The sequence below is a fragment of the Calonectris borealis genome, chromosome 1 (genome assembly GCF_964195595.1).
Source record: "Calonectris borealis chromosome 1, bCalBor7.hap1.2, whole genome shotgun sequence".
Taxonomy (NCBI): domain Eukaryota; kingdom Metazoa; phylum Chordata; class Aves; order Procellariiformes; family Procellariidae; genus Calonectris; species Calonectris borealis.
In genome coordinates this window covers 54,587,780-54,609,470 of record NC_134312.1, presented here as the reverse complement: position 1 = coordinate 54,609,470, position 21,691 = coordinate 54,587,780, and the positions used below count along the sequence as shown (strand labels likewise).

At 52.4% G+C, this 21,691-nt stretch overlaps 8 protein-coding genes across 8 annotated transcripts; 4 read left to right on the top strand and 4 right to left on the bottom strand.

Moving 5' to 3' along the window:
- Positions 1 to 378: 378 nt before the first annotated feature.
- LOC142083465 (histone H1.03-like) lies at positions 379 to 1,557 on the top strand. Its single transcript, XM_075152903.1, has one exon. It carries the CDS (start codon positions 386 to 388, stop codon positions 1,055 to 1,057), a length of 672 nt encoding a protein of 223 aa, XP_075009004.1. The 5' UTR covers positions 379 to 385; the 3' UTR covers positions 1,058 to 1,557.
- LOC142083482 (histone H2A-IV) lies at positions 1,554 to 2,094 on the bottom strand. The gene has a single exon (XM_075152941.1). It carries the CDS (start codon positions 2,014 to 2,016, stop codon positions 1,627 to 1,629), a length of 390 nt encoding a protein of 129 aa, XP_075009042.1. The 5' UTR covers positions 2,017 to 2,094; the 3' UTR covers positions 1,554 to 1,626.
- A 158-nt stretch (positions 2,095 to 2,252) lies between these two features.
- On the top strand, positions 2,253 to 3,046 carry LOC142083490 (histone H2B 5). Its single transcript, XM_075152954.1, has one exon. It carries the CDS (start codon positions 2,342 to 2,344, stop codon positions 2,720 to 2,722), a length of 381 nt encoding a protein of 126 aa, XP_075009055.1. The 5' UTR covers positions 2,253 to 2,341; the 3' UTR covers positions 2,723 to 3,046.
- A 1,184-nt stretch (positions 3,047 to 4,230) lies between these two features.
- LOC142083471 (histone H3) lies at positions 4,231 to 4,784 on the top strand. Its single transcript, XM_075152916.1, has one exon. It carries the CDS (start codon positions 4,262 to 4,264, stop codon positions 4,670 to 4,672), a length of 411 nt encoding a protein of 136 aa, XP_075009017.1. The 5' UTR covers positions 4,231 to 4,261; the 3' UTR covers positions 4,673 to 4,784.
- A 554-nt stretch (positions 4,785 to 5,338) lies between these two features.
- On the bottom strand, positions 5,339 to 5,892 carry LOC142083477 (histone H3). Its single transcript, XM_075152928.1, has one exon. The coding sequence runs from the start codon at positions 5,859 to 5,861 to the stop codon at positions 5,451 to 5,453; it is 411 nt and encodes a 136-aa protein (XP_075009029.1). The 5' UTR covers positions 5,862 to 5,892; the 3' UTR covers positions 5,339 to 5,450.
- Positions 5,893 to 7,079: 1,187 nt separating this feature from the next.
- On the bottom strand, positions 7,080 to 7,846 carry LOC142083459 (histone H2B 5). Its single transcript, XM_075152890.1, has one exon. It carries the CDS (start codon positions 7,779 to 7,781, stop codon positions 7,401 to 7,403), a length of 381 nt encoding a protein of 126 aa, XP_075008991.1. The 5' UTR covers positions 7,782 to 7,846; the 3' UTR covers positions 7,080 to 7,400.
- Positions 7,847 to 7,935: 89 nt separating this feature from the next.
- Positions 7,936 to 8,657, top strand: LOC142083453 (histone H2A-IV). Its single transcript, XM_075152876.1, has one exon. It carries the CDS (start codon positions 8,139 to 8,141, stop codon positions 8,526 to 8,528), a length of 390 nt encoding a protein of 129 aa, XP_075008977.1. The 5' UTR covers positions 7,936 to 8,138; the 3' UTR covers positions 8,529 to 8,657.
- Positions 8,658 to 8,976: 319 nt separating this feature from the next.
- Positions 8,977 to 12,973, bottom strand: LOC142083447 (histone H1.11L-like). Its single transcript, XM_075152862.1, has one exon. The coding sequence runs from the start codon at positions 10,028 to 10,030 to the stop codon at positions 9,347 to 9,349; it is 684 nt and encodes a 227-aa protein (XP_075008963.1). The 5' UTR covers positions 10,031 to 12,973; the 3' UTR covers positions 8,977 to 9,346.
- Between the last annotated feature and the right edge of the window lie 8,718 nt (positions 12,974 to 21,691).

Here is a 21,691-nt window from a genome sequence, read left to right as displayed (position 1 = left end):
TGAGTTTCCTGTCTCACGTTAGCTTTAAAAGAGAATTTCTAATTTACAAAGAAAAACAAAACTTTCGCTCTCTCGAGGTCCGTTCGGTTCCAGGACTCGGGATTTATTGTCCCCGCTCCACCCAAACTCCACTCTTTTCGCGACAAAACATCGATAGGCGAGAATAGGCACTTCCACGGCCTCCCGGGTGTAGAAAAGGGGCATTTTCGTGACAGATAAAGTAGAAAAAACCGATTTTATTACCCCCGAAGAAACACAAGCCGGAGCGCGGAGCGCCGGCCGGCGGCGGGGCGGGGCCGGCCGGCGGCACCAATCAGCGCTCGCCGCGCTGCTATAAATAGGGGCGCCGCCGCCGCTGCCGCCCAGTGCTGCCCGCGCCGCTGCGATGGCCGAGACTGCGCCTGCTGCAGCGCCCGCCGCCGCCGCGGCCCCCGCCGCCAAGGCCGCCACCAAGAAGCCGAAGAAGGCGGGGGGCGGCTCTAAAGCCCGCAAGGCCGCGGGCCCCAGCGTCACCGAGCTGATCACCAAGGCCGTGTCCGCCTCCAAGGAGCGCAAGGGGCTCTCCCTCGCTGCCCTGAAGAAGGCGCTGGCCGCCGGCGGCTACGATGTGGAGAAGAACAACAGCCGCATCAAGCTGGGGCTCAAGAGTCTCGTCAGCAAGGGCACCCTGGTGCAGACCAAGGGCATTGGTGCATCTGGGTCTTTCCGCCTCAGTAAGAAGCCAGGAGAAGTGAAAGAAAAAGCGCCCAAGAAGCAGGCGGCCGCAGCCAAGCCCAAGAAGCCAGCGGCCAAGAAACCTGCCAGCGCTGCCAAGAAGCCCAAGAAGGCGGTGACAGCCAAGAAGAGCCCTAAGAAAGCCAAGAAGCCGGCGGCCACTGCGGCCAAGAAAGCGGCTAAGAGCCCCAAGAAGGTGACTAAGGCTGCCAAGCCCAAAAAGGCGGCAGCGGCAGCGAAGAGCCCGGCCAGGGCGAAGGCGGTGAAGCCCAAAGCTGCCAAGCCGAAGGCGGCCAAGCCCAAAGCAGCTAAGGCGAAGAAGGCGGCGCCCAAGAAGAAGTAAGCCCCCGTGGAAGAAAACTCTTGCTCCGCACTTAAACCCAACGGCTCTTTTAAGAGCCACCCAAGTTTTCTTAAAAAGGGCTGAAATGCTGGGGCTGCCACCCGTTCTGGGGAAGGAGAGAACAGGGACGTTTTTCGGGGAACGGCAGTCTGCTCGCGACAGTGCTTTGTTTCAGCCGTGTGGGGGGACAGGCGGGCTGCTTTTAAACCTCCCCGCTTACCGGGGAGAGCGAAGCAGCGCGCTGGCGGCTTTGGAAAGCCCGGACGGCGCGGGGATTGGCTGCAGCTTGGGAAGGGCCAAGCTGCTTCCCGGGAGCACCGCCCAGTCCCGCCCCCGGAGCGGGGTAGGGAAGCAACGTGGGATCCGTGAGGTGTGTGTGCGGAGCTGCGTCTCCACAGGTGGTGCGGGTGTTTCACTATCAGTCTCGGCCGACCATTTCAAAAGGCGCCGCGGCTTTTTGCTAATTGTTTTTAATGAAGTTCAAGCTCTTTTTCTGAATTTGGTGGTGGCTCTGAAAAGAGCCTTTGGATTTCTCTGGGAAAGACTTCCCGGGCGTTGTTCTTCGGCGTTCACTTAGCTTTAGCCTTGTGGCTGTCAGTCTTCTTGGGCAGCAGCACAGCCTGGATGTTGGGCAGCACCCCGCCCTGCGCGATGGTCACCTTGCCCAGCAGCTTGTTGAGCTCCTCGTCGTTGCGGATGGCCAGCTGCAGGTGGCGGGGGATGATGCGCGTCTTCTTGTTGTCGCGGGCCGCGTTGCCCGCCAGCTCCAGGATCTCGGCCGTCAGGTACTCCAGCACGGCCGCCAGGTACACCGGGGCGCCGGCGCCCACCCGCTCCGCGTAGTTGCCCTTGCGCAGCAGCCGGTGCACGCGGCCCACGGGGAACTGCAGCCCGGCCCGCGACGAGCGCGACTTGGCCTTGGCCCGCGCCTTCCCGCCCTGCTTCCCGCGGCCGGACATCGCAGCGACTGAGGAGTACGAGCCGTACAGAAATGAAAGCAGCTCCGCAACTGGCCCTTATATCCCTTCTCAGCGAAAGCGGCGAATTTCGATAGGCTGAGAAGGTGACATTGTGAAAACAGCCAATGGGAACGCGGATCGAATTCTAACCAATGGCGATAAACTACGGAGAGCTATGACTCCAAAACCTCCCTCACCCAATAAAAACTAAGGCTAGCGGAAATCCTAATTTGCATACGGTCCCTATAAAATGAGGCCGCTCACGCTGATTTTCTGTCTGCGATAGTGAGTTTTTTAGTAGTAGTGAAGAGAAAGATTGATTACAATGCCTGAGCCGGCCAAGTCCGCCCCCGCGCCCAAGAAGGGCTCCAAGAAGGCGGTGACCAAGACGCAGAAGAAGGGCGACAAGAAACGGCGGAAGAGCCGCAAGGAGAGCTACTCGATCTACGTGTACAAGGTGCTGAAGCAGGTGCACCCCGACACGGGCATCTCGTCCAAGGCCATGGGCATCATGAACTCCTTCGTCAACGACATCTTCGAGCGCATCGCCGGCGAGGCCTCGCGCCTGGCGCACTACAACAAGCGCTCCACCATCACCTCGCGGGAGATCCAGACGGCCGTGCGGCTCCTGCTGCCCGGCGAGCTGGCCAAGCACGCCGTCTCCGAGGGCACCAAGGCTGTCACCAAGTACACCAGCTCCAAGTAAGCTGCCTCTGCGCCCTGTGCCAGACTTCCTCAACCCAAAGGCTCTTTTAAGAGCCACCCACCTTTTCAGTAAAAGAGCTGATGCTGCGGTGACTTGTTCTTAGCTGTTGCAGGTCGCTCTGAGGGAAAAGAGCAATAATAGTGTGGAAGCACTGCAAGTGGCAAGGAACCCGGGATGTATCTGTTTGCAGTAAACGGTGTGTTCCCTGCCTCAGTGGAGCAGAGAACGCTCACGATTGCATAAAAATACCCCGGAGGCCGCTTCACTTTCGCGTACAGTTCGGGGGTGGGGGTGTTGAACAATAAACGAGCGTTGTGGGTGTTCTCTTTACCGAAATAAGCGTGTTCTGGTTAGGCGGTGCTTGCTCTTTCCCCGTGAGGCACTCTAACGCAAGACGCGTAAATCGAGAACACCGAATGCACAGACGGTTCAAGATGACCGTGTGCTTTTTTTTCCCAGCAAAAAGCTGCAGGAGGGACCCCTCCACCGTTAGCGTCCTAGCGGGCGACAGGGGGAGGCAAACCGGAGCGCTTCGCGGCGTTGTCGCCCCCGAACCCGCAGCCCCGCCTGTGGCCCCGAGCGCGGTCTTTCCCCCCCGCGCCCAGCGCTCTTCCCCGGCTGTCGCCCGCTTCTCCCTCCACGGCCCTGTTCCCCTGCGCCCCATAAATCCCGCAGCTGAGCAGCCCGCGGGGGCAGGAGGGAGGACCGGGAGCCGCGCAGCTGCCGGACTCGGTCCGACCTGAGTGAGGACTGCACCGAGCTCCCCAGCAGGCGGGTCCGGCCCGGCGCGGCGCCGCTCCCGAGAGGGCGCTGATTGGTCGCGGTGGCGCCCGGGGCTCGGAGCCCGTCCTCGCTTCACCAAGGCGCGCTCCTCCGAAGAGAGCCGGGCCTTAAAGCGGGGCGGGGGGAGCAGCCAGGAAACGTTCGCCTTACGCGAAACGTCGGCTGCCGCCTGCGCCTACAGCGCTTCTGCCGCGGCCCTGAACCGAACGCGGTTACTGAGTGGGAAGAAACAGCGAGCGCTCGGGGGAGACGGAGGCTGCCAGGCGAAGGAGCTTTAGCCAGCCGTCCCGATGCCGGGGGGAGGGGGTTGGGAGTAGGCCGAGCCCGAGGCGTGGGCGGCGGGACCCTGCCACACCGGTCATCTACGGTGGTTCCTGCCACCCCCCCGCCTCCCAAACGGCTGTTCGTGGGGACGGTCCACGCATTCCTCCTCAGACAGCGAGGGAGCCGGCGCTAAAGCGTTCTAGAAAGCCGGAAAAGAGCACGCGGCCGGGGCGGGGCAGGCGGCGGCGGGAGGGGAAAGGGCGGGCCGGTTCGGCGGCTCTGGAGGCGGAGGGGGCGGAGCGGGGCGGGGGAAGGGCGGGTTTCCCGCCAGCGAGGCGCGGGCTTTTCGAATGCTCGCGCGGCCCAATAGCAGCCGGCCTCGCGCGGACGGCCAATCGGCAGGGAGCTTCGGCTATAAATACCGCCGCCGCGGAGCCGCTGCCACAGCTCGGTCTGTGCTGAGTGAGAGGGCGCAGCGGCGGGTGCAGAGCGATGGCGCGCACGAAGCAGACGGCGCGCAAGTCGACGGGCGGGAAGGCGCCCCGCAAGCAGCTGGCCACCAAGGCGGCCCGCAAGAGCGCGCCGGCCACGGGCGGCGTGAAGAAGCCGCACCGCTACCGGCCCGGCACGGTGGCGCTGCGCGAGATCCGGCGCTACCAGAAGTCGACGGAGCTGCTGATCCGCAAGCTGCCCTTCCAGCGCCTGGTGCGCGAGATCGCGCAGGACTTCAAGACCGACCTGCGCTTCCAGAGCTCGGCCGTGATGGCGCTGCAGGAGGCGAGCGAGGCCTACCTGGTGGGGCTCTTCGAGGACACCAACCTCTGCGCCATCCACGCCAAGCGCGTCACCATCATGCCCAAGGACATCCAGCTGGCCCGCCGCATCCGCGGCGAGCGCGCCTGAGGCTCCTGCCGCGGCCCCTCCCCGGTTCCGGCAGACGCCGAGGCAGCCCACACAGACCCAAAGGCTCTTTTAAGAGCCACTACGTGCACAATAAAAGGAGCTGTAATACTTTGCAGTTTTAATTGAAAGTGTGTGTCCTGCCGCCTTGAAACTTAATGATATTTAAACACCGCACTGAGTATTGCCGTGATTTTTTTCTTAATAGATATTACAAATAAAAAGAGCTGTTAATGTTTTTCATATAATTTTGGGAAATAGTAAATATGAAAGATAATTATATAGAATTTTTTAGTGAGATTTTTTCAGTATGGCTTGGGTATTACAGTATAAATGAATGTCGAACAGCTATTTTTACTTCATACACTCAAAAGACCAAATTTTCAGCTGTAAATCCCCCTGTAATTCAGATTTCATTACACCCCAGATTCTTCCCTTTAACAATTACTGAACAAATTGCAATGCTTTAGGAAAAAAGAGATCTTGCAATAGCAAATGTAAGCGACAAAGTGACTACGTATTAGATTTATGCAACTGTGTGAGCAGGGAATGCTGAGTGACTGCCGTTTTTTGGGACTATTGAGAAAAAAATCACGGCAATACTCAGTGCGGTGTTTAAATATCATTAAGTTTCAAGGCGGCAGGACACACACTTTCAATTAAAACTGCAAAGTATTACAGCTCCTTTTATTGTGCACGTAGTGGCTCTTAAAAGAGCCTTTGGGTCTGTGTGGGCTGCCTCGGCGTCTGCCGGAACCGGGGAGGGGCCGCGGCAGGAGCCTCAGGCGCGCTCGCCGCGGATGCGGCGGGCCAGCTGGATGTCCTTGGGCATGATGGTGACGCGCTTGGCGTGGATGGCGCAGAGGTTGGTGTCCTCGAAGAGCCCCACCAGGTAGGCCTCGCTCGCCTCCTGCAGCGCCATCACGGCCGAGCTCTGGAAGCGCAGGTCGGTCTTGAAGTCCTGCGCGATCTCGCGCACCAGGCGCTGGAAGGGCAGCTTGCGGATCAGCAGCTCCGTCGACTTCTGGTAGCGCCGGATCTCGCGCAGCGCCACCGTGCCGGGCCGGTAGCGGTGCGGCTTCTTCACGCCGCCCGTGGCCGGCGCGCTCTTGCGGGCCGCCTTGGTGGCCAGCTGCTTGCGGGGCGCCTTCCCGCCCGTCGACTTGCGCGCCGTCTGCTTCGTGCGCGCCATCGCTCTGCACCCGCCGCTGCGCCCTCTCACTCAGCACAGACCGAGCTGTGGCAGCGGCTCCGCGGCGGCGGTATTTATAGCCGAAGCTCCCTGCCGATTGGCCGTCCGCGCGAGGCCGGCTGCTATTGGGCCGCGCGAGCATTCGAAAAGCCCGCGCCTCGCTGGCGGGAAACCCGCCCTTCCCCCGCCCCGCTCCGCCCCCTCCGCCTCCAGAGCCGCCGAACCGGCCCGCCCTTTCCCCTCCCGCCGCCGCCTGCCCCGCCCCGGCCGCGTGCTCTTTTCCGGCTTTCTAGAACGCTTTAGCGCCGGCTCCCTCGCTGTCTGAGGAGGAATGCGTGGACCGTCCCCACGAACAGCCGTTTGGGAGGCGGGGGGGTGGCAGGAACCACCGTAGATGACCGGTGTGGCAGGGTCCCGCCGCCCACGCCTCGGGCTCGGCCTACTCCCAACCCCCTCCCCCCGGCATCGGGACGGCTGGCTAAAGCTCCTTCGCCTGGCAGCCTCCGTCTCCCCCGAGCGCTCGCTGTTTCTTCCCACTCAGTAACCGCGTTCGGTTCAGGGCCGCGGCAGAAGCGCTGTAGGCGCAGGCGGCAGCCGACGTTTCGCGTAAGGCGAACGTTTCCTGGCTGCTCCCCCCGCCCCGCTTTAAGGCCCGGCTCTCTTCGGAGGAGCGCGCCTTGGTGAAGCGAGGACGGGCTCCGAGCCCCGGGCGCCACCGCGACCAATCAGCGCCCTCTCGGGAGCGGCGCCGCGCCGGGCCGGACCCGCCTGCTGGGGAGCTCGGTGCAGTCCTCACTCAGGTCGGACCGAGTCCGGCAGCTGCGCGGCTCCCGGTCCTCCCTCCTGCCCCCGCGGGCTGCTCAGCTGCGGGATTTATGGGGCGCAGGGGAACAGGGCCGTGGAGGGAGAAGCGGGCGACAGCCGGGGAAGAGCGCTGGGCGCGGGGGGGAAAGACCGCGCTCGGGGCCACAGGCGGGGCTGCGGGTTCGGGGGCGACAACGCCGCGAAGCGCTCCGGTTTGCCTCCCCCTGTCGCCCGCGAGGACGCTAACGGTGGAGGGGTCCCTCCTGCAGCTTTTTGCTGGGAAAAAAAAGCACACGGTCATCTTGAACCGTCTGTGCATTCGGTGTTCTCGATTTACGTGTCTTGCGTTAGAGTGCCTCACGGGGAAAGAGCAAGCACCGCCTAACCAGAACACGCTTATTTCGGTAAAGAGAACACCCACAACGCTCGTTTATTGTTCAACACCCCCACCCCCGAACTGTACGCGAAAGTGAAGCGGCCTCCGGGGTATTTTTATGCAATCGTGAGCGTTCTCTGCTCCACTGAGGCAGGGAACACACCGTTTACTGCAAACAGATACATCCCGGGTTCCTTGCCACTTGCAGTGCTTCCACACTATTATTGCTCTTTTCCCTCAGAGCGACCTGCAACAGCTAAGAACAAGTCACCGCAGCATCAGCTCTTTTACTGAAAAGGTGGGTGGCTCTTAAAAGAGCCTTTGGGTTGAGGAAGTCTGGCACAGGGCGCAGAGGCAGCTTACTTGGAGCTGGTGTACTTGGTGACAGCCTTGGTGCCCTCGGAGACGGCGTGCTTGGCCAGCTCGCCGGGCAGCAGGAGCCGCACGGCCGTCTGGATCTCCCGCGAGGTGATGGTGGAGCGCTTGTTGTAGTGCGCCAGGCGCGAGGCCTCGCCGGCGATGCGCTCGAAGATGTCGTTGACGAAGGAGTTCATGATGCCCATGGCCTTGGACGAGATGCCCGTGTCGGGGTGCACCTGCTTCAGCACCTTGTACACGTAGATCGAGTAGCTCTCCTTGCGGCTCTTCCGCCGTTTCTTGTCGCCCTTCTTCTGCGTCTTGGTCACCGCCTTCTTAGAGCCCTTCTTGGGCGCGGGGGCGGACTTGGCCGGCTCGGGCATCGCAGCAAACGCGCGTCTCTCACTCACCGACAAGCACCGCTAAGAAAACACCGGGTAACGCCGCCGCCCGCGGCAGCCCCTTTTATAGCGGCGCTGTGCAAAGCAGCAGCTCGGCGGCGTCGCATCGTATTGGTTGGAAGTTCTCCTTCAGGTCGTCCCGCTGCGCTCGCCTTTGCTATTGGACACCGCTCGATTCGCGTTCCCATTGGCTGTCGCAACAACGCTTCCCTCTCAGCCTATCAGCGAAGGCGCCGCCGCTCCGCCCGAGCCGGATATAAACGAGCCGGCGGGCGCAGCCGGGAGCCCGTCGGTGTTTCTGTGGAGCTGCTGCGGGAGTCGGCTGGCTGAGTCGCTGCGATGTCCGGCCGTGGGAAGCAGGGCGGGAAGGCGCGGGCCAAGGCCAAGTCGCGCTCGTCGCGGGCCGGGCTGCAGTTCCCCGTGGGCCGCGTGCACCGGCTGCTGCGCAAGGGCAACTACGCGGAGCGGGTGGGCGCCGGCGCCCCGGTGTACCTGGCGGCCGTGCTGGAGTACCTGACGGCCGAGATCCTGGAGCTGGCGGGCAACGCGGCCCGCGACAACAAGAAGACGCGCATCATCCCCCGCCACCTGCAGCTGGCCATCCGCAACGACGAGGAGCTCAACAAGCTGCTGGGCAAGGTGACCATCGCGCAGGGCGGGGTGCTGCCCAACATCCAGGCCGTGCTGCTGCCCAAGAAGACCGACAGCCACAAGGCTAAAGCCAAGTGAACTCCGAAGAACAACGCCCGGGAAGTCTTTCCCAGAAAAACCCAAAGGCTCTTTTCAGAGCCACCCACTATCTCACTAAAGAGCTAAATTGCTTTAATTGTGCTTGGAAGCGCTTAGGAAACACCAATGATATCGTCTTTCCTACTAAAAAAAAAAAAAAATCTTGAATTAATGATGTTTTTTAAATGTTATGTTAGACTGTTTTTAAGTGTATGTTTTACTGACTGTGAAGGCGAGATTAATTCTCGGAACCTAAAGTGTTTCATGATTGTGATCCTACAGTTCGACTTACAAGTGCAAAATAAATCTTTCCCTGCCCCATCCACCCTACCTTACTTACTGCTGAGGTGAACAATGGAGTAGCCAGCGAAAACCATCCCCACCCCTCTCCTCTCTGCTTCCCATCTCGCGTAGTCGCACACACGAATGAGGAAAAGGAAGCGTTAAGTACTGGCTACAAGACTGTCTTTAAAGACAAAGGAATGAATTTCAAGTCCCTAAGTACTTAAGCCGCCTTGAAACAATGTCCATTCTCAAAGGAGAGAACGATCTCCCCGGGGCTGTAGCAAGGCAGTGATTAGAGCAGCGTCAAGGATTCTCCCTAAAGTGGTAACCTTCCTCCCCGTCACAGCGCCCGCTTTATGAACTTCCGTACAGGGTAGACGCGACGGCTGTAAAGCCATTTCCACCATTTATCCACGATACAAATAGGTAATTTTTAAAATCCCCTTATTTCAGCCCTTTTTGAGATAACTTGGGTGGCTCTTAAAAGAGCCGTTGGGTTTAAGTGCGGAGCAAGAGTTTTCTTCCACGGGGGCTTACTTCTTCTTGGGCGCCGCCTTCTTCGCCTTGGCTGCTTTGGGCTTGGCCGCCTTCGGCTTGGCAGCTTTGGGCTTCACCGCCTTCGCCCTGGCCGGGCTCTTCGCTGCCGCTGCCGCCTTTTTGGGCTTGGCAGCCTTAGTCACCTTCTTAGGGCTCTTGGCCGCTTTCTTGGCCGCGGTGGCTGCCGGCTTCTTGGCTTTCTTAGGGCTCTTCTTGGCTGTCACCGCCTTCTTGGGCTTCTTGGCGGCGCTGGCAGGTTTCTTGGCCGCCGGCTTCTTGGGCTTGGCTGCGGCCGCCCGCTTCTTGGGGGCTTTTTCCTTCACTTCTCCTGGCTTCTTGCTGAGGCGGAAAGACCCGGAGGCTCCGGTGCCCTTGGTCTGCACCAGGGTGCCCTTGCTGACGAGACTCTTGAGCCCCAGCTTGATGCGGCTGTTGTTCTTCTCCACATCGTAGCCGCCGGCGGCCAGCGCCTTCTTCAGGGCGGCGAGGGAGAGCCCCTTGCGCTCCTTGGAGGCGGACACGGCCTTGGTGATCAGCTCGGTGACGCTAGGGCCCGCGGCCTTGCGGGCTTTGGAGCCGCCCCCCGCCTTCTTCGGCTTCTTGGCGGCGGCCTTGGCGGCGGGGGCCGGGGCGGCGGCGGGCGCTGCCTCAGCAGCGGGGGCAGGAGCGGTCTCCGACATGCTGCTACCGGACGGGAACGCGGCGGCTGCAGCAGCGGCGGCGGCGCCACCATTTATAGCAGCGCTGCGGGCGCTGATTGGTGCGTTGCCGAGCCCGCCCCGCCCCGCCGCCCGGCGCTTTGCCGCTCGGCTTGTGTTTCTTCCTCCTCAAAAAAGTGCTTTTTTCGTAAAAAAAACGTGACTGCGGCACCCCAATTCTTAGCACTGTTGCTGGGGACAGAAGATATTTTTGTCTTCCGGCGTTTGTTTTAGCTGAGAGTTAAAATGAGTTTCAGGGAAGCCAAGAATCCCCGAGTTTGGGGATTACACGCAGAGCTGGACGGTGAGATTTTTATTTTTCCTTTTGAATTAAAGCTTTCCTTGTGACAGCACTGTCACAGTGGCAGCGGATTCATGTTCCTGAGACGGTTTTTCATCAACGTAGTGCAAAATGGAAGTAATCTCGAGGCATTTTCTTAGCGTAAATTAGCTTTGAAAAGAACCAAGTAACACAAAGTAGCCACTCAGTTCTGTATCTAGGTTATGAGTTGTTTCCCATAACACGGCTTCATCTCTTAAAAATAATGAAACCTTTGGACATAGTGCCCTATTTAGCTCTACTCTGAGCTAATAAAAAGGAAAAGAAAGACGGTTTTCACCAGAAACGTTAATGTGAAAAACAGCTCTCTTAAATCAGCAGGTACCTTCAACATCTTATAAGAATATATAGAAGTTCTTTCACTCTTTCCCGCAGTTTTCTGCATCCTTGTATTAATATTTTGATAAAATGATTCCCATTTTTTCTTCACAATACTGTTTTGATTAAGCACAATATGTAAACACATTCATTTGGATGTTCTTATTTTAAGACCGTTTATTTTTGTGCTTGCTTTTACACTGTACTTCAGGCATGTTGTCAGCCAGAATCAGCAGTAGTGCAAAAAAAAAAAAAAGCAAAATACTGTGTGCATCTTTTCTTTAGGAAAACCATAGGTAAGGCTGCAGGTATTTCTTCAATAAAATTGTATAAATCAAGTGGCTTAATCAAACAATGATGTCCTCAGAACTGCCAAGATAAATTAGGGCATGGTTTTTTCTAACCTGAGTTGTGTGATGTGGGATAAACTGAATGTACATATAATGATTTTTTCTTGGGATGAGTTGGATAGAGGAGTGTCACGTGCAAAGATATGTAGTACAATGTGGGAAAGAATAGGAGGCCCTGGGGATTATTTCATATGATTGAAAATGCAGTCATTTGGCTTCTTTCACTTTTTCTTTCGATAATGTAATATCACACACCGTCTTGTGGAGTTTTGGCAATGGAGGGGGTCAGTTTTAAGAGCTTGTCAGTGGTGTCGGTTTACCATGACTAGGGTGCACCTAAAGTGTGAGAAACTGGCAAGAGATGTGGTAGCGTTTCAGAGGGGCTTTTGTCTAGAGAAGACAAACAGCAGAATAACATCACATGCAAGAGTAGAAAACCAGAAGATCATGTGGATTTGGAGCCAACGTCTGTACCGATGCTGGATTTCATAGTGGTTTCACCTGCTGACCCCACTGTGGATTGCGGGTTGTGAACTACATTGTCACAGAAGTTAATCTGTTGGGAAGGACACATACCACTGAGGAGAAATCTCTGGGAGTTAGTTCTATAGCATACATCTTTCCTTCGAATCCTGTGTCTTACTCCCTTCTATTCACTCCTATCAGAGCCAGTCTGCTGGTAGCTTTACCTCTAAATTCTTTTGATCCTCTGCAAATGCATTTTCCTAGGTTTAGGCTAGGCCTCTCTCCTTCTTCCAAACAGCTGATGTAGCAGCACAGTCCTGGAGCAGTCAATATGCTCTCCTAAAAGTTCCTTTTTCTGGTGCTCCAATAGTTTGACCACATATCCGGACCTTTTAATTTTGTGTTTTACAATCATAGGCAGTTAGATTTAGGCTCCCCAAAGAAGGAAATGCAAAGAGATCTTGCAGATGTTATCAGATGGAGGAGAGGAAGGAAGAAGTAATTTTGCCAGTGCCCTTTAGTTCCTTTAATCTAATGGGCAACCTTATTTAAACAAAATATCATTACTTATTTCAAATATTATCTTAACCATTTTTTTCTGATATAAAGCTTTGTAAAATGATGTATTCAGCAACAGACAGAATTACTTCCGTCTCCTGTTTTTCCCTGAAAATAATAGCCAAGCAAACAGAACATTTATTAAAATAAAAAAGATTTTTGGAAAGGTAGAAGGTAGTGCTCACAGTGGACTGTGATGTTTGATGGGACAGAAATATTTTAGAACTTCAGGCAGAAATACGAGGACTTATTTTTCTCCTACTTTGCTGTTGGATAAATGCTTTCATGAAGGTCTTTCTTTTGAGCCTGAGTGACTATAGAATCACAGAATGGTTGGGGTTGGAGGGGACCTTTAAAGATCATCTAGTCCCCATGGACAGGGACATCTTTCACGAGATCAAGTTGCTCAAAGCCCCGTCCAACGTGACCTTGAACACTTCCGATGACGGAGCATCTACAACTTCTCTGGGCAACCTGTTCCAGTGTCCCACCACCCTCATTGTAAAAAATTTCTTCCGTATGTCCAATCTAAATCTACCCTCTTTCAGTTTAAACTGTTGCCTCTTGTTCTGTCACTACAGGCCCTGGTCAAAAATCCCCATCTTTCTTATAAGCCCCCTTTTCTATATTGAAAGGCTGCAATAAGGTCTCCCTGGAGCCTTCTCTTCTCCAGGCTGAACAATCCCAACTCTCTCTGTCTTTCTTCATAGGTGGTCCAGCCCTCTGATCATTTTCGTGCTCCTCCTCTGGATCCGCTCTAACAGGTCCATGTCTTCCTTGTGCTGGGGACCCCGGAGCTGGATGCAGTACTCCAGGTGGAGTCTCATGAGAGCAGAGCAGAGGGGGAGAATCGCTTCTCTCAACCTGCTGGCCATGCTTCTTTTTATGCAGCCCAGGATATAGCTGGCTTTCTGGTACTCTATCCGCTAGAACATAGAGTATGGGCCTAAAAAAAATGGGAATAAATGGCAAACTATTGATGTTGATGCATGTGTTGTGCGAGAACAACAGGGGTTTATTTGTGAGAGCAATACCATCAAAGCTCAAGACATTTGTCTTGACACCGAACAAAATGTTTGTATTTTTGAAATACATCCTGATGAAACCCCTGAAACTGTACTTATGTATGTTGGAAATGGGTGTGTTTGCATGAGAACTCTTTGTAATTCTGTATTTACAGACGACAACACTGTGGAAACATCTAACCACTCAAATATCTGTATTTGTAATTTTACTAAGATTATGGGATGCGACTTCAACTATTCAGCTCCTGTTACAACCCATCAGTTGCTACAATCAAGCTATGCATCTTATCAAGATCTACTACCTACCCCAATTGGAATGAATCTGAGATTAGTACAAAGACTGTTACAACATGATGACCTGAATCAATTGCTAAACCAGATCTGAAACAACGGACAAAGAACTCTGATTACGGTCCATCATGATGCAGAGAAGATACATCATGTCCTAGAAAAGGTGCAGAAAGATGGAGAACATCACTGATGGGATGTTTTATTTGGATGGTCACCAACAGCAACAGGAACTTTGACTTGGGTATTACATCCCATCACAATTTTACTAACTTCTATTGTGCTATGCTTATTTGTTAAACATTATTCTATGCGTTAAAGTGAGGAAAATAACTAAACACATGGCACTAATACCAAAACGTCCTCGCATATATAACGTTGCTTAATAGATAGTTAAGTATATTGATAATTAAGTATACCAACCAAAAATTTCCCTCAAATTACAATTGGAATATGGCATTGATCTGTTTATAGGCACAGAGGCAAGAGGCGACCACACTGCCACTCTGTGATCAAGATGGATTGACTTTAGTCACGGGGTGGATTGTAGTGGTGCATTCATACCCCCCCCTTTCTTCCCTGGGCCACTTGTTGATCTGGGCCGCTTGTTGATCTCAGAAATTTCCATGAAACCTCAGCCTTGGTGTACTGAGTCTGGCAGTTGAGCGCTCCTTGACTGTATCAGAAACTCTGCATAGCTGAGCTGGGATCATACTCCTACTGCCTGGCCCAGGTGTCCAGTAGAACAACACTGAAACCTTGAGAATTTTTTAGTAATTACCACCTGGGACTGTGGCCAGGATGGAAATTTACGGATGACTAAAGCCAACCATCTTGCGAACCTATAAACGGTGGTCCGAAGTGAGGCCCTTTGAGCTCTCTTGGACCACAGCGGCTGCACCCAGCATCTCCCTCTGAGTGGGATGTCTCTCAGAGCTTGCGATCTTTCAGACCTACGATATTCGGAGGACCACTGCGTCCTGGGTGAGTCCCTTTTGAAGCTCAACCCTTCGCACGTTGAGAGGGAATGCCTAGACATTCGACATGAATATTTCTTCACTGAAATGGAGGGGAATTTATAACAGGTATACCTTCTTTATATTTTTTTATATATATATGTTTCTCTGTGTGTGTGTGTGAACTAATAGTAAGCATAATCTGTAATTAAGTTGTGATTGTAGTAGACTTACTAACTCACTTTGCAAATATTGAATTAGTTAATGATTAGGCGTTACTAGAGTGCACATTGCCAGCCCGTATCCAATTTTTCATCCACCAGTATCCCCAAGTCCTTCTCTGCAGGGCTGCTCTTCGTTAATTCACGCGCCAGTCTGTACTGGTATTGGGGATGGCCCCAACCCAGGTGCAGGACCTTGCACTTGGCCTTGTTGAACCTCATGAGATTCACACGGGCCTACTCTTCCAGCCTGTCAGGGTCCCTCTGGATGGCATCCCTTCCCTCGAGCACATCAACTGCACCACTCAGCTTGGTGTCGTCTGCAAACTTGCTGAGGATGCACTCAATCCCACTAGCCAGGTCACTGATGAAGCCATTAAACAGTTTTGGTCCCAGTACGGACCCCTGAGGGACACCACTCGTTACTGGTTTCCACTTGGACATTGAGCTGTTGCCTGTAACTCTTGGGATGCAGCCACCCAGCCAGTTCCTTATCCATCTAATAGTCCATCCATCAAATCCATACCTCCCTTCAATCACCTCCCTGTCTTCCATATGCTTTGACATAGCTTCCAGGAGGATCTGTTCCAGGATCTTACCGGGCACCAAGGTAAGGCTGAGTGGTCAGTAGTTCCCAAGGCCCTCCTTTTTATCCTTTTCAAAAATAATGGGTGTGATATTCCCCTTTCTCCAGTCAGTGCAGATTTCACCTGACTGCCATGACTTTTCAGATATGATGGAGTTCCCTGGGGACCCTGGGATGCATCTTGTCGAGTCCCATGGACTTGTGTATGTTCAGGTTCCTCAGATGGTCTCAAACCTTATCTTCTCCTACGATGGGAGGGACTTTGTTCCCCCAGTGCCTGCCTTGAGGTTCAAGGACTGGAGAGGTGTGGGAAGACAGATTGCCAGTGAAAGCTGAGGCAAAAAAATTGTTGAGTACCTCAGCCTTCTCCATGTCGGTTGTCACTAGTTCTCTTACTGGAGGGTACATTTTGTTTAGTCTTCCTTTTCTGATCAATGTACCTGCAGAAGCCCTTCTTCTTATTCTTCACATCCCTTCCCAAATGCAGCTCCAGATGTGCCTTAGCTTTCCTAATCCCATCCCTACACACCTGGACAGCATCCCTATATTCTTCCCAGTATGCGTGTCCCTGCTTCCACTGCCTATGCATTTCCTGTTTGCACTTCAATTCGACCAGAATGTCCTTACTCAGCCATGGCGGTCTCCTGCCTTCCTTGCCTGATTTCTTACACGTGGGAATCGAGAGCACTTGTTCTCTAAGAAAAATGTCCTCAAATAGCTGCCAGCTCTGTTCTGCTCCTTTATCCCTGAGGGCGGTTGCCCAGGGGGTCCCATCCGCTAGTTTCTTAAACATCTGAAAGTCCACTCTACTAAAATTCAAGGTCTCGACTTTACTTTTTGCCTGGCCCATATCTCTCAAGCTTGTGATGGGCCTGGGCCCAGGCTGCAGCCCAGGCTGCCACCAATCGACCTCTCCCATGAGTTTATTTGTGTTGGTGATCAAGGTCCAGTAGTGCTTCTCCTCTGGTTGGGCTGTCTTTCACCTGGATTAAAAAATTATCTTCAACATGCTCCAGGAGTCTCCTGGACCGCTTACAGCTTGCTGTGTGGCTTTTCCAGCAGGTGTCAGGTTGATTGAGGTCCCCCAGCAGGATCAGAGCCTGCGAGTGTGATGCTTCCTGTAGCTGAAGCAAGAAAGTTTCGTCAACATCCTCCCCTTGGTCGGGCGGCCTGTAGTAAATACCAACCATGAGGTTTCCTTTGTTGGCTTGGCCTCTAATTTTTACCCATAAGCTCTCCACTGTTCATCACTGTTTTCAAAAACAGCTCTGTGCAATCAATCCATTTTTTTACGTAGAGGGCAACCCCCCCTCAACTCTCCTTCCTCGCCTGTCCCTTCTGAACTGTTTATAGTCATCGATCGCAGCACTCCAGTCTTGTGATTCATCCCACCAAGTGAACTCGTGGAGTTCTGCTGTTTGCTCAGGAGGATATATGCGGCATCTGTCCCACAGATGCAGCTGAGGAGGCAGGACTGCAGCATGTGTAGGCATATTTCATATGGTGATCAAGGCCATGCATGAAGCCTATAGCTGCAAAGCCCCATTGATGTGTTTTTCACCTTGGCCTGCGTAAGGCTGCACCGCATCCTCAATATTTTCTCAAGCAAGTAACTCTTCCTGATGCCTGTGCTGCTGAGCATTCATACTTTACATCTGTGACCCGATGGTCCTCTGAATATCACAGACCCGAAAGGTCGTGAGCTCCGAGAGGCGTCCCACTCAGAGGGAGATGCTGAGTGCGGCCCACTGCAGTCCAGGAGAGCTCAAAGGGCCCCACTTCGGACCACCGTTTATAGGTTCGCAAGATGGTTGGCTTTAGTCATCCGTAAATTTCCATCCTGGCCACAGTCCCAGGTGGTAATTACTAAAATATTCTCAAGGTTTCAGTGTTGTTCTACTGGACACCTGGGCCGGGCAGTAGGAGTATGTTCCCAGCCTCAGCTATGCAGAGTTTCTGATACAGTCAAGGAGCGCTCAACTGCCAGACTTCAATACGCCAAGGCCGATGTTTCATGGAAATTTCTGAGATCAACAAGCAGCCCAGATCAACAAATGACCCAGGGGAAAAAAAGGGGGTGTGAATGCACCACCACAATCCACCCCGTGACTAAAGTCAATCCATCTTGATCACAGAGTGGCAGTGTGGTCGCCTCTTGCCTCTGTGCCTATAAACAGATCAATGCCATATTCCAATTGTAATTTGAGGGAAATTTTTGGTTCGTATACTTAATTATTAAGGTTTTATTAAATACAATTAAGCAACGTTATATATGCGAGGGGGTTTTGGTATTAGTGCCATGTGTTTAGTTATTTTCCACACTCTAACACATAATGTTCAACAATAAGCATAGCACAATAGAAGTTAGTAAAATTGTGATGGGATGTAATACCCAAGTCAAAGTTCCTGTTGCTGTTGGTGACCATCCAAATAAAACATCCCATCAGTGATGTTCTCCATCCTTCTGCACCTTTTCTAGGACATGATGTATCTTCTCTGCATCATGATGGATGGCAGTCAAAGTTCTTTGTCCGTTGTTTCAAATCTGGTTTAGCAATTGATTCAGGTCATCATGTTGTAACAGTCTTTGTACTAATCTCAGATTCATTGCAATTGGGGTAGGTGGTAGTAATCTTAGTAAAATTACAAATACAGATATTTGAGTGGTTAGATGTTTTCACAATTATGTTGTCTGTAAATACAGAATCACAAAGAGTTCTCATGCAAACACATCCACTTCCAACATATGTAAGTACAGTTTCAGGGGTTTCATCAGGATGTATTTCAAAAATACAAACATTTTGTTCAGTGTCAAGACAAATGTCTTGAGCTTTGATGGTATTGCTTTCATAAATAAACCCCTGTTGTTCTCGCACAACACATGTATCAATATCAATAGTTTGCCATTTATTCCCATTTTTTGGGCCCATACTCTATGTTCTATTGGATAGAGTACTGTTCTATTTTGATTTAATCCTAGCGCAATGATTGGGCATATGGTGTATACCGAAGCATTGCGTATTGTTAAAACAAAAGCTGTGACTTTGCTGTCAGTGGGGTCATAAGTAAAATTGACTAGACACCACCAAGATTGAAATTCCTTTTGAAATTTAGTTGCATTATCCCCAACTAGCTTTCGGATTTCAGTGGGCAAGATGCCCTCATCACCTTCCCTTATAATTGCTGCCACGGCAGATTGTATCCATAATTGAGCCTGGATGCAGCTAAGAGCTAGAGAAATATTCTTTTGAATTACGCCAAATGCGTTTGTGATTAGTTGGTGGTCCTTTTCATTAATTCTTTCCCATGTAGGCACTATATTAGCCAAAAGCCACTGGCTCATTCCTAATGCTGTCAAAGAAGATCGTAATGGGTGTTCTAATTTATGTAAATCACTTGTTGCCAAATTTATTTTGTTTGCTAAAACTTCAGCATCCACATGTTCAATATTCCTAGTCCCGTTCCCAGAATGCCAGTCACATCTCTCCTTGATCGTTTTGGACAGGTGAGGGTTCGCCCATGCACCCACGCTAACCATCCTATATAAGATGTATTCAGGAATGGTGAGCGAGTAGGTTTAATTGTAGAGATATCAACTTGCATTGATAGCTCCACTCGATTGAGAGACCGTGATGGATTAAACAGCACTTGCTGTTGTCCTATGGTTTTAATTATATAGGGACCAATGTCAAAAATGTAAGGAGACAGTTTGATAGGAGGCTGAGTTGGTAAATATGGTTGTTCAGTATCAATCCTGAATTGAAAACGTAAGCTGGAATGAGAGTTAGGGTTTGTCCAAAGACATATTATGAGTACTGAATGGGATATAGTAAAAGTATACCAGCATTTGTGTTTAGAAGGACAGGTATGTATGTTGTCTTTTCCTTTAATGTTGTTTACAACAACGCTGTCATACATTTAGTGTGATTTTCAGTTCGGCATCCTATCAAAATGGTGTCTCCTTTGGTTCCCTTTAAGGATGGAATTTGTTGATTTTCATTTTCATCTGTAATAATCCATTCCTGCCTATGAAAGGTGATGTTATTGTGTAGTGCTATTGCACATAAATTTAGATTAGATGTTGTCGTGGTTTAACCCCAGCCAGCAAAAATAAACGCCACGCAGTCGCTCGATCACCCCCCCCCGGTGGGATGGGGGAGAGAATTGGGAGGGCACAAGTAGGAAAGCTCCCGGGTTGAGATAAAAACAATTTAATAATTGAAATAAAACTAAGTAGAACAGTAATAATAACAGTGAGAACAACAACAATAACAGAATACACAAAGCAGGCAATGCACAACAGAACCGCTCACCGACCGCCGACCGCGTGTCACGAACGGGGGGCGAGCCCCCCCACACACCTGGTTTTTATACTGAGCATGATGTCACATGGTATAGAATACCCCATTGGCCAGCTGGGTCCACCACCCCGGCTGTGCTCCCCCCTCCCGGTGCAAGCATCACCCAGCAACAGCCAAAGCATCAATGGGCCATCAACGCTCCTTTCACACCGAACCCAAAACACAGCACACCCCCCAGGCTACTGGGAAGAAAGTTAACCCTGTCCCAGCTGGAACCAGGACAATATCCACCCCTTATTCTATACCATCTACATCATGCCCAGGTCTCACATTTTCCCATACATTCCAATTAGTCACCGCTCCTTTTCCCTGCCTTTTGATATATACGCACACAGAGATATCATTCCCTTAGTCCATGGGCCATCCCTCTAAAACGTCCGTTGAGTTCATTTAGTCCATGACTTCGGGTTCCACCTGTCGTAACAGTCTTGCAGGGCAGGAGAGATGGTGTGTGGTGTCGGGCTCTTGCATGCGGAGGCCAGTTCTGGGCGCTCGTCTGGTTCTATCATTGTTGCACCTTGCTCAGTTTCATCGGCGTTCATCCTAAATTAATCTGGGTGATTCTTACTGTAATACTGTTAATATGGCATATGGTAACCATAAAAGTGATGACATACAGTACTATGTAATAACTAACATCGTACAATTCAGTTCATTGGCTATTTTCACCCAAAATTAAATCCCCCTGAGGTACACACCGGACTTCCCCATCCTTTCTCATCACCCACCAAGTGCACCCAGGTCCCTGAGCAAAAGCAATCCCACGGATGGGTTTTCCCTTGCCAGAGGCAGGAGCAACCCAGACTGTCTTCCCCAGCATATTTCTCATATGCACGACAGGGACTTTATCCCCCTCTACAGCACGTAAGGGTTTGGATTGGGCAGGGCCAGCTCGAGTGACAGATCCCCTAGTGTTCACTAACCAGGTGGCCTTTGCTAAATGTGTGTCCCAATGCTTGAATGTCCCACCACCCATTGCCCTCAGTGTTGTCTTTAACAGCCCGTTGTATCGTTCAATTTTTCCGGAGGCTGGTGCATGGTAGGGGATGTGATAGACCCACTCAATGCCGTGCTCTTTGGCCCAGGTGTCTATGAGGGCGTTTCGGAAGTGAGTCCCGTTGTGTGATCAGTGCGACCCACTTACTCCACGTAGCATCAGTTGCATGATGTGTAGAGGGGACGCTCCCTTTGAACATCCAGCCCAGCACCGGCAGTCGGGGTGCCAGGAGGAGCTGTGCTTCAGTGCCAACCACTTCCGAAGCAGCTTGAACCCCTTCATATGCTGCCAATATCTCCTTCTCAGTTGGAGTGTAGCGGGCCTCGGATCCTCTGTATCCCCGACTCCAGAACCCTAAGGGTCGACCTCGAGTCTCCCCTGGTGTTTTCTGCCAGAGGCTCCAGGTAGGGCCATTCTCCCCGGCTGCGGTGTAGAGCACATTCTTCACATCTTGTCCTGCCCGGACTGGCCCAAGGGCTACTGCCTGAACTATCTCCTGTTTAATTTGCTCAAATGCTTGTCGTTGCTCAGGGCCCCATCTGAAGTCGTTCTTCTTCCTGGTCACGTGATAGAGAGGGCTTACGATCTGACTGTAATTTGGAATATGCATTCTCCAAAAGCCCACAACGCCTAAGAAAGCTTGCGTTTCCTTTTTGTTAGTTGGTGGAGACATGGCTGTTATTTTATTGATCACATCTGTTGGGATCTGACGACGTCCATCTTGCCATTTTATTCCTAAAAACTGGATCTCCTGTGCAGGTCCCTTGACCTTACTTCGTTTTATTGCAAAGCCGGCCTTCAGAAGGATTTGGACTATTCTCTCCCCTTTCTTGAAAACTTCCTCTGCTGTGTTGCCCCACACGATGATGTCATCAATGTATTGCAGGTGTTCTGGAGCCTCACCCTGTTCCAGTGTGGTGTGGATCAGTCCATGGCAAATGGTAGGGCTGTGTTTCCACCCCTGGGGCAGTCGGTTCCAGGTGTACTGGACACCCCTCCAAGTGAAAGCAAACTGTGGCCTGCACTCTGCCGCCAAAGGGATGGAGAAGAAGGCATTAGCGATATCAATGGTGGCGTACCACTTGGCTGCCTTTGACTCCAGTTCGTATTGAAGTTCCAGCATGTCCGGCACGGCAGCACTCAGTGGTGGCGTCACTTCGTTCAGGCCACGGTAGTCT

Coding starts and splice junctions, on each gene's coding strand:
- LOC142083465 (XM_075152903.1), top strand. CDS start 386: ATGGCCGAGACTGCGCCTGCTGCAGCGCCCGCCGCCGCCGCGGCCCCC.
- LOC142083482 (XM_075152941.1), bottom strand. CDS start 2,016: ATGTCCGGCCGCGGGAAGCAGGGCGGGAAGGCGCGGGCCAAGGCCAAG.
- LOC142083490 (XM_075152954.1), top strand. CDS start 2,342: ATGCCTGAGCCGGCCAAGTCCGCCCCCGCGCCCAAGAAGGGCTCCAAG.
- LOC142083471 (XM_075152916.1), top strand. CDS start 4,262: ATGGCGCGCACGAAGCAGACGGCGCGCAAGTCGACGGGCGGGAAGGCG.
- LOC142083477 (XM_075152928.1), bottom strand. CDS start 5,861: ATGGCGCGCACGAAGCAGACGGCGCGCAAGTCGACGGGCGGGAAGGCG.
- LOC142083459 (XM_075152890.1), bottom strand. CDS start 7,781: ATGCCCGAGCCGGCCAAGTCCGCCCCCGCGCCCAAGAAGGGCTCTAAG.
- LOC142083453 (XM_075152876.1), top strand. CDS start 8,139: ATGTCCGGCCGTGGGAAGCAGGGCGGGAAGGCGCGGGCCAAGGCCAAG.
- LOC142083447 (XM_075152862.1), bottom strand. CDS start 10,030: ATGTCGGAGACCGCTCCTGCCCCCGCTGCTGAGGCAGCGCCCGCCGCC.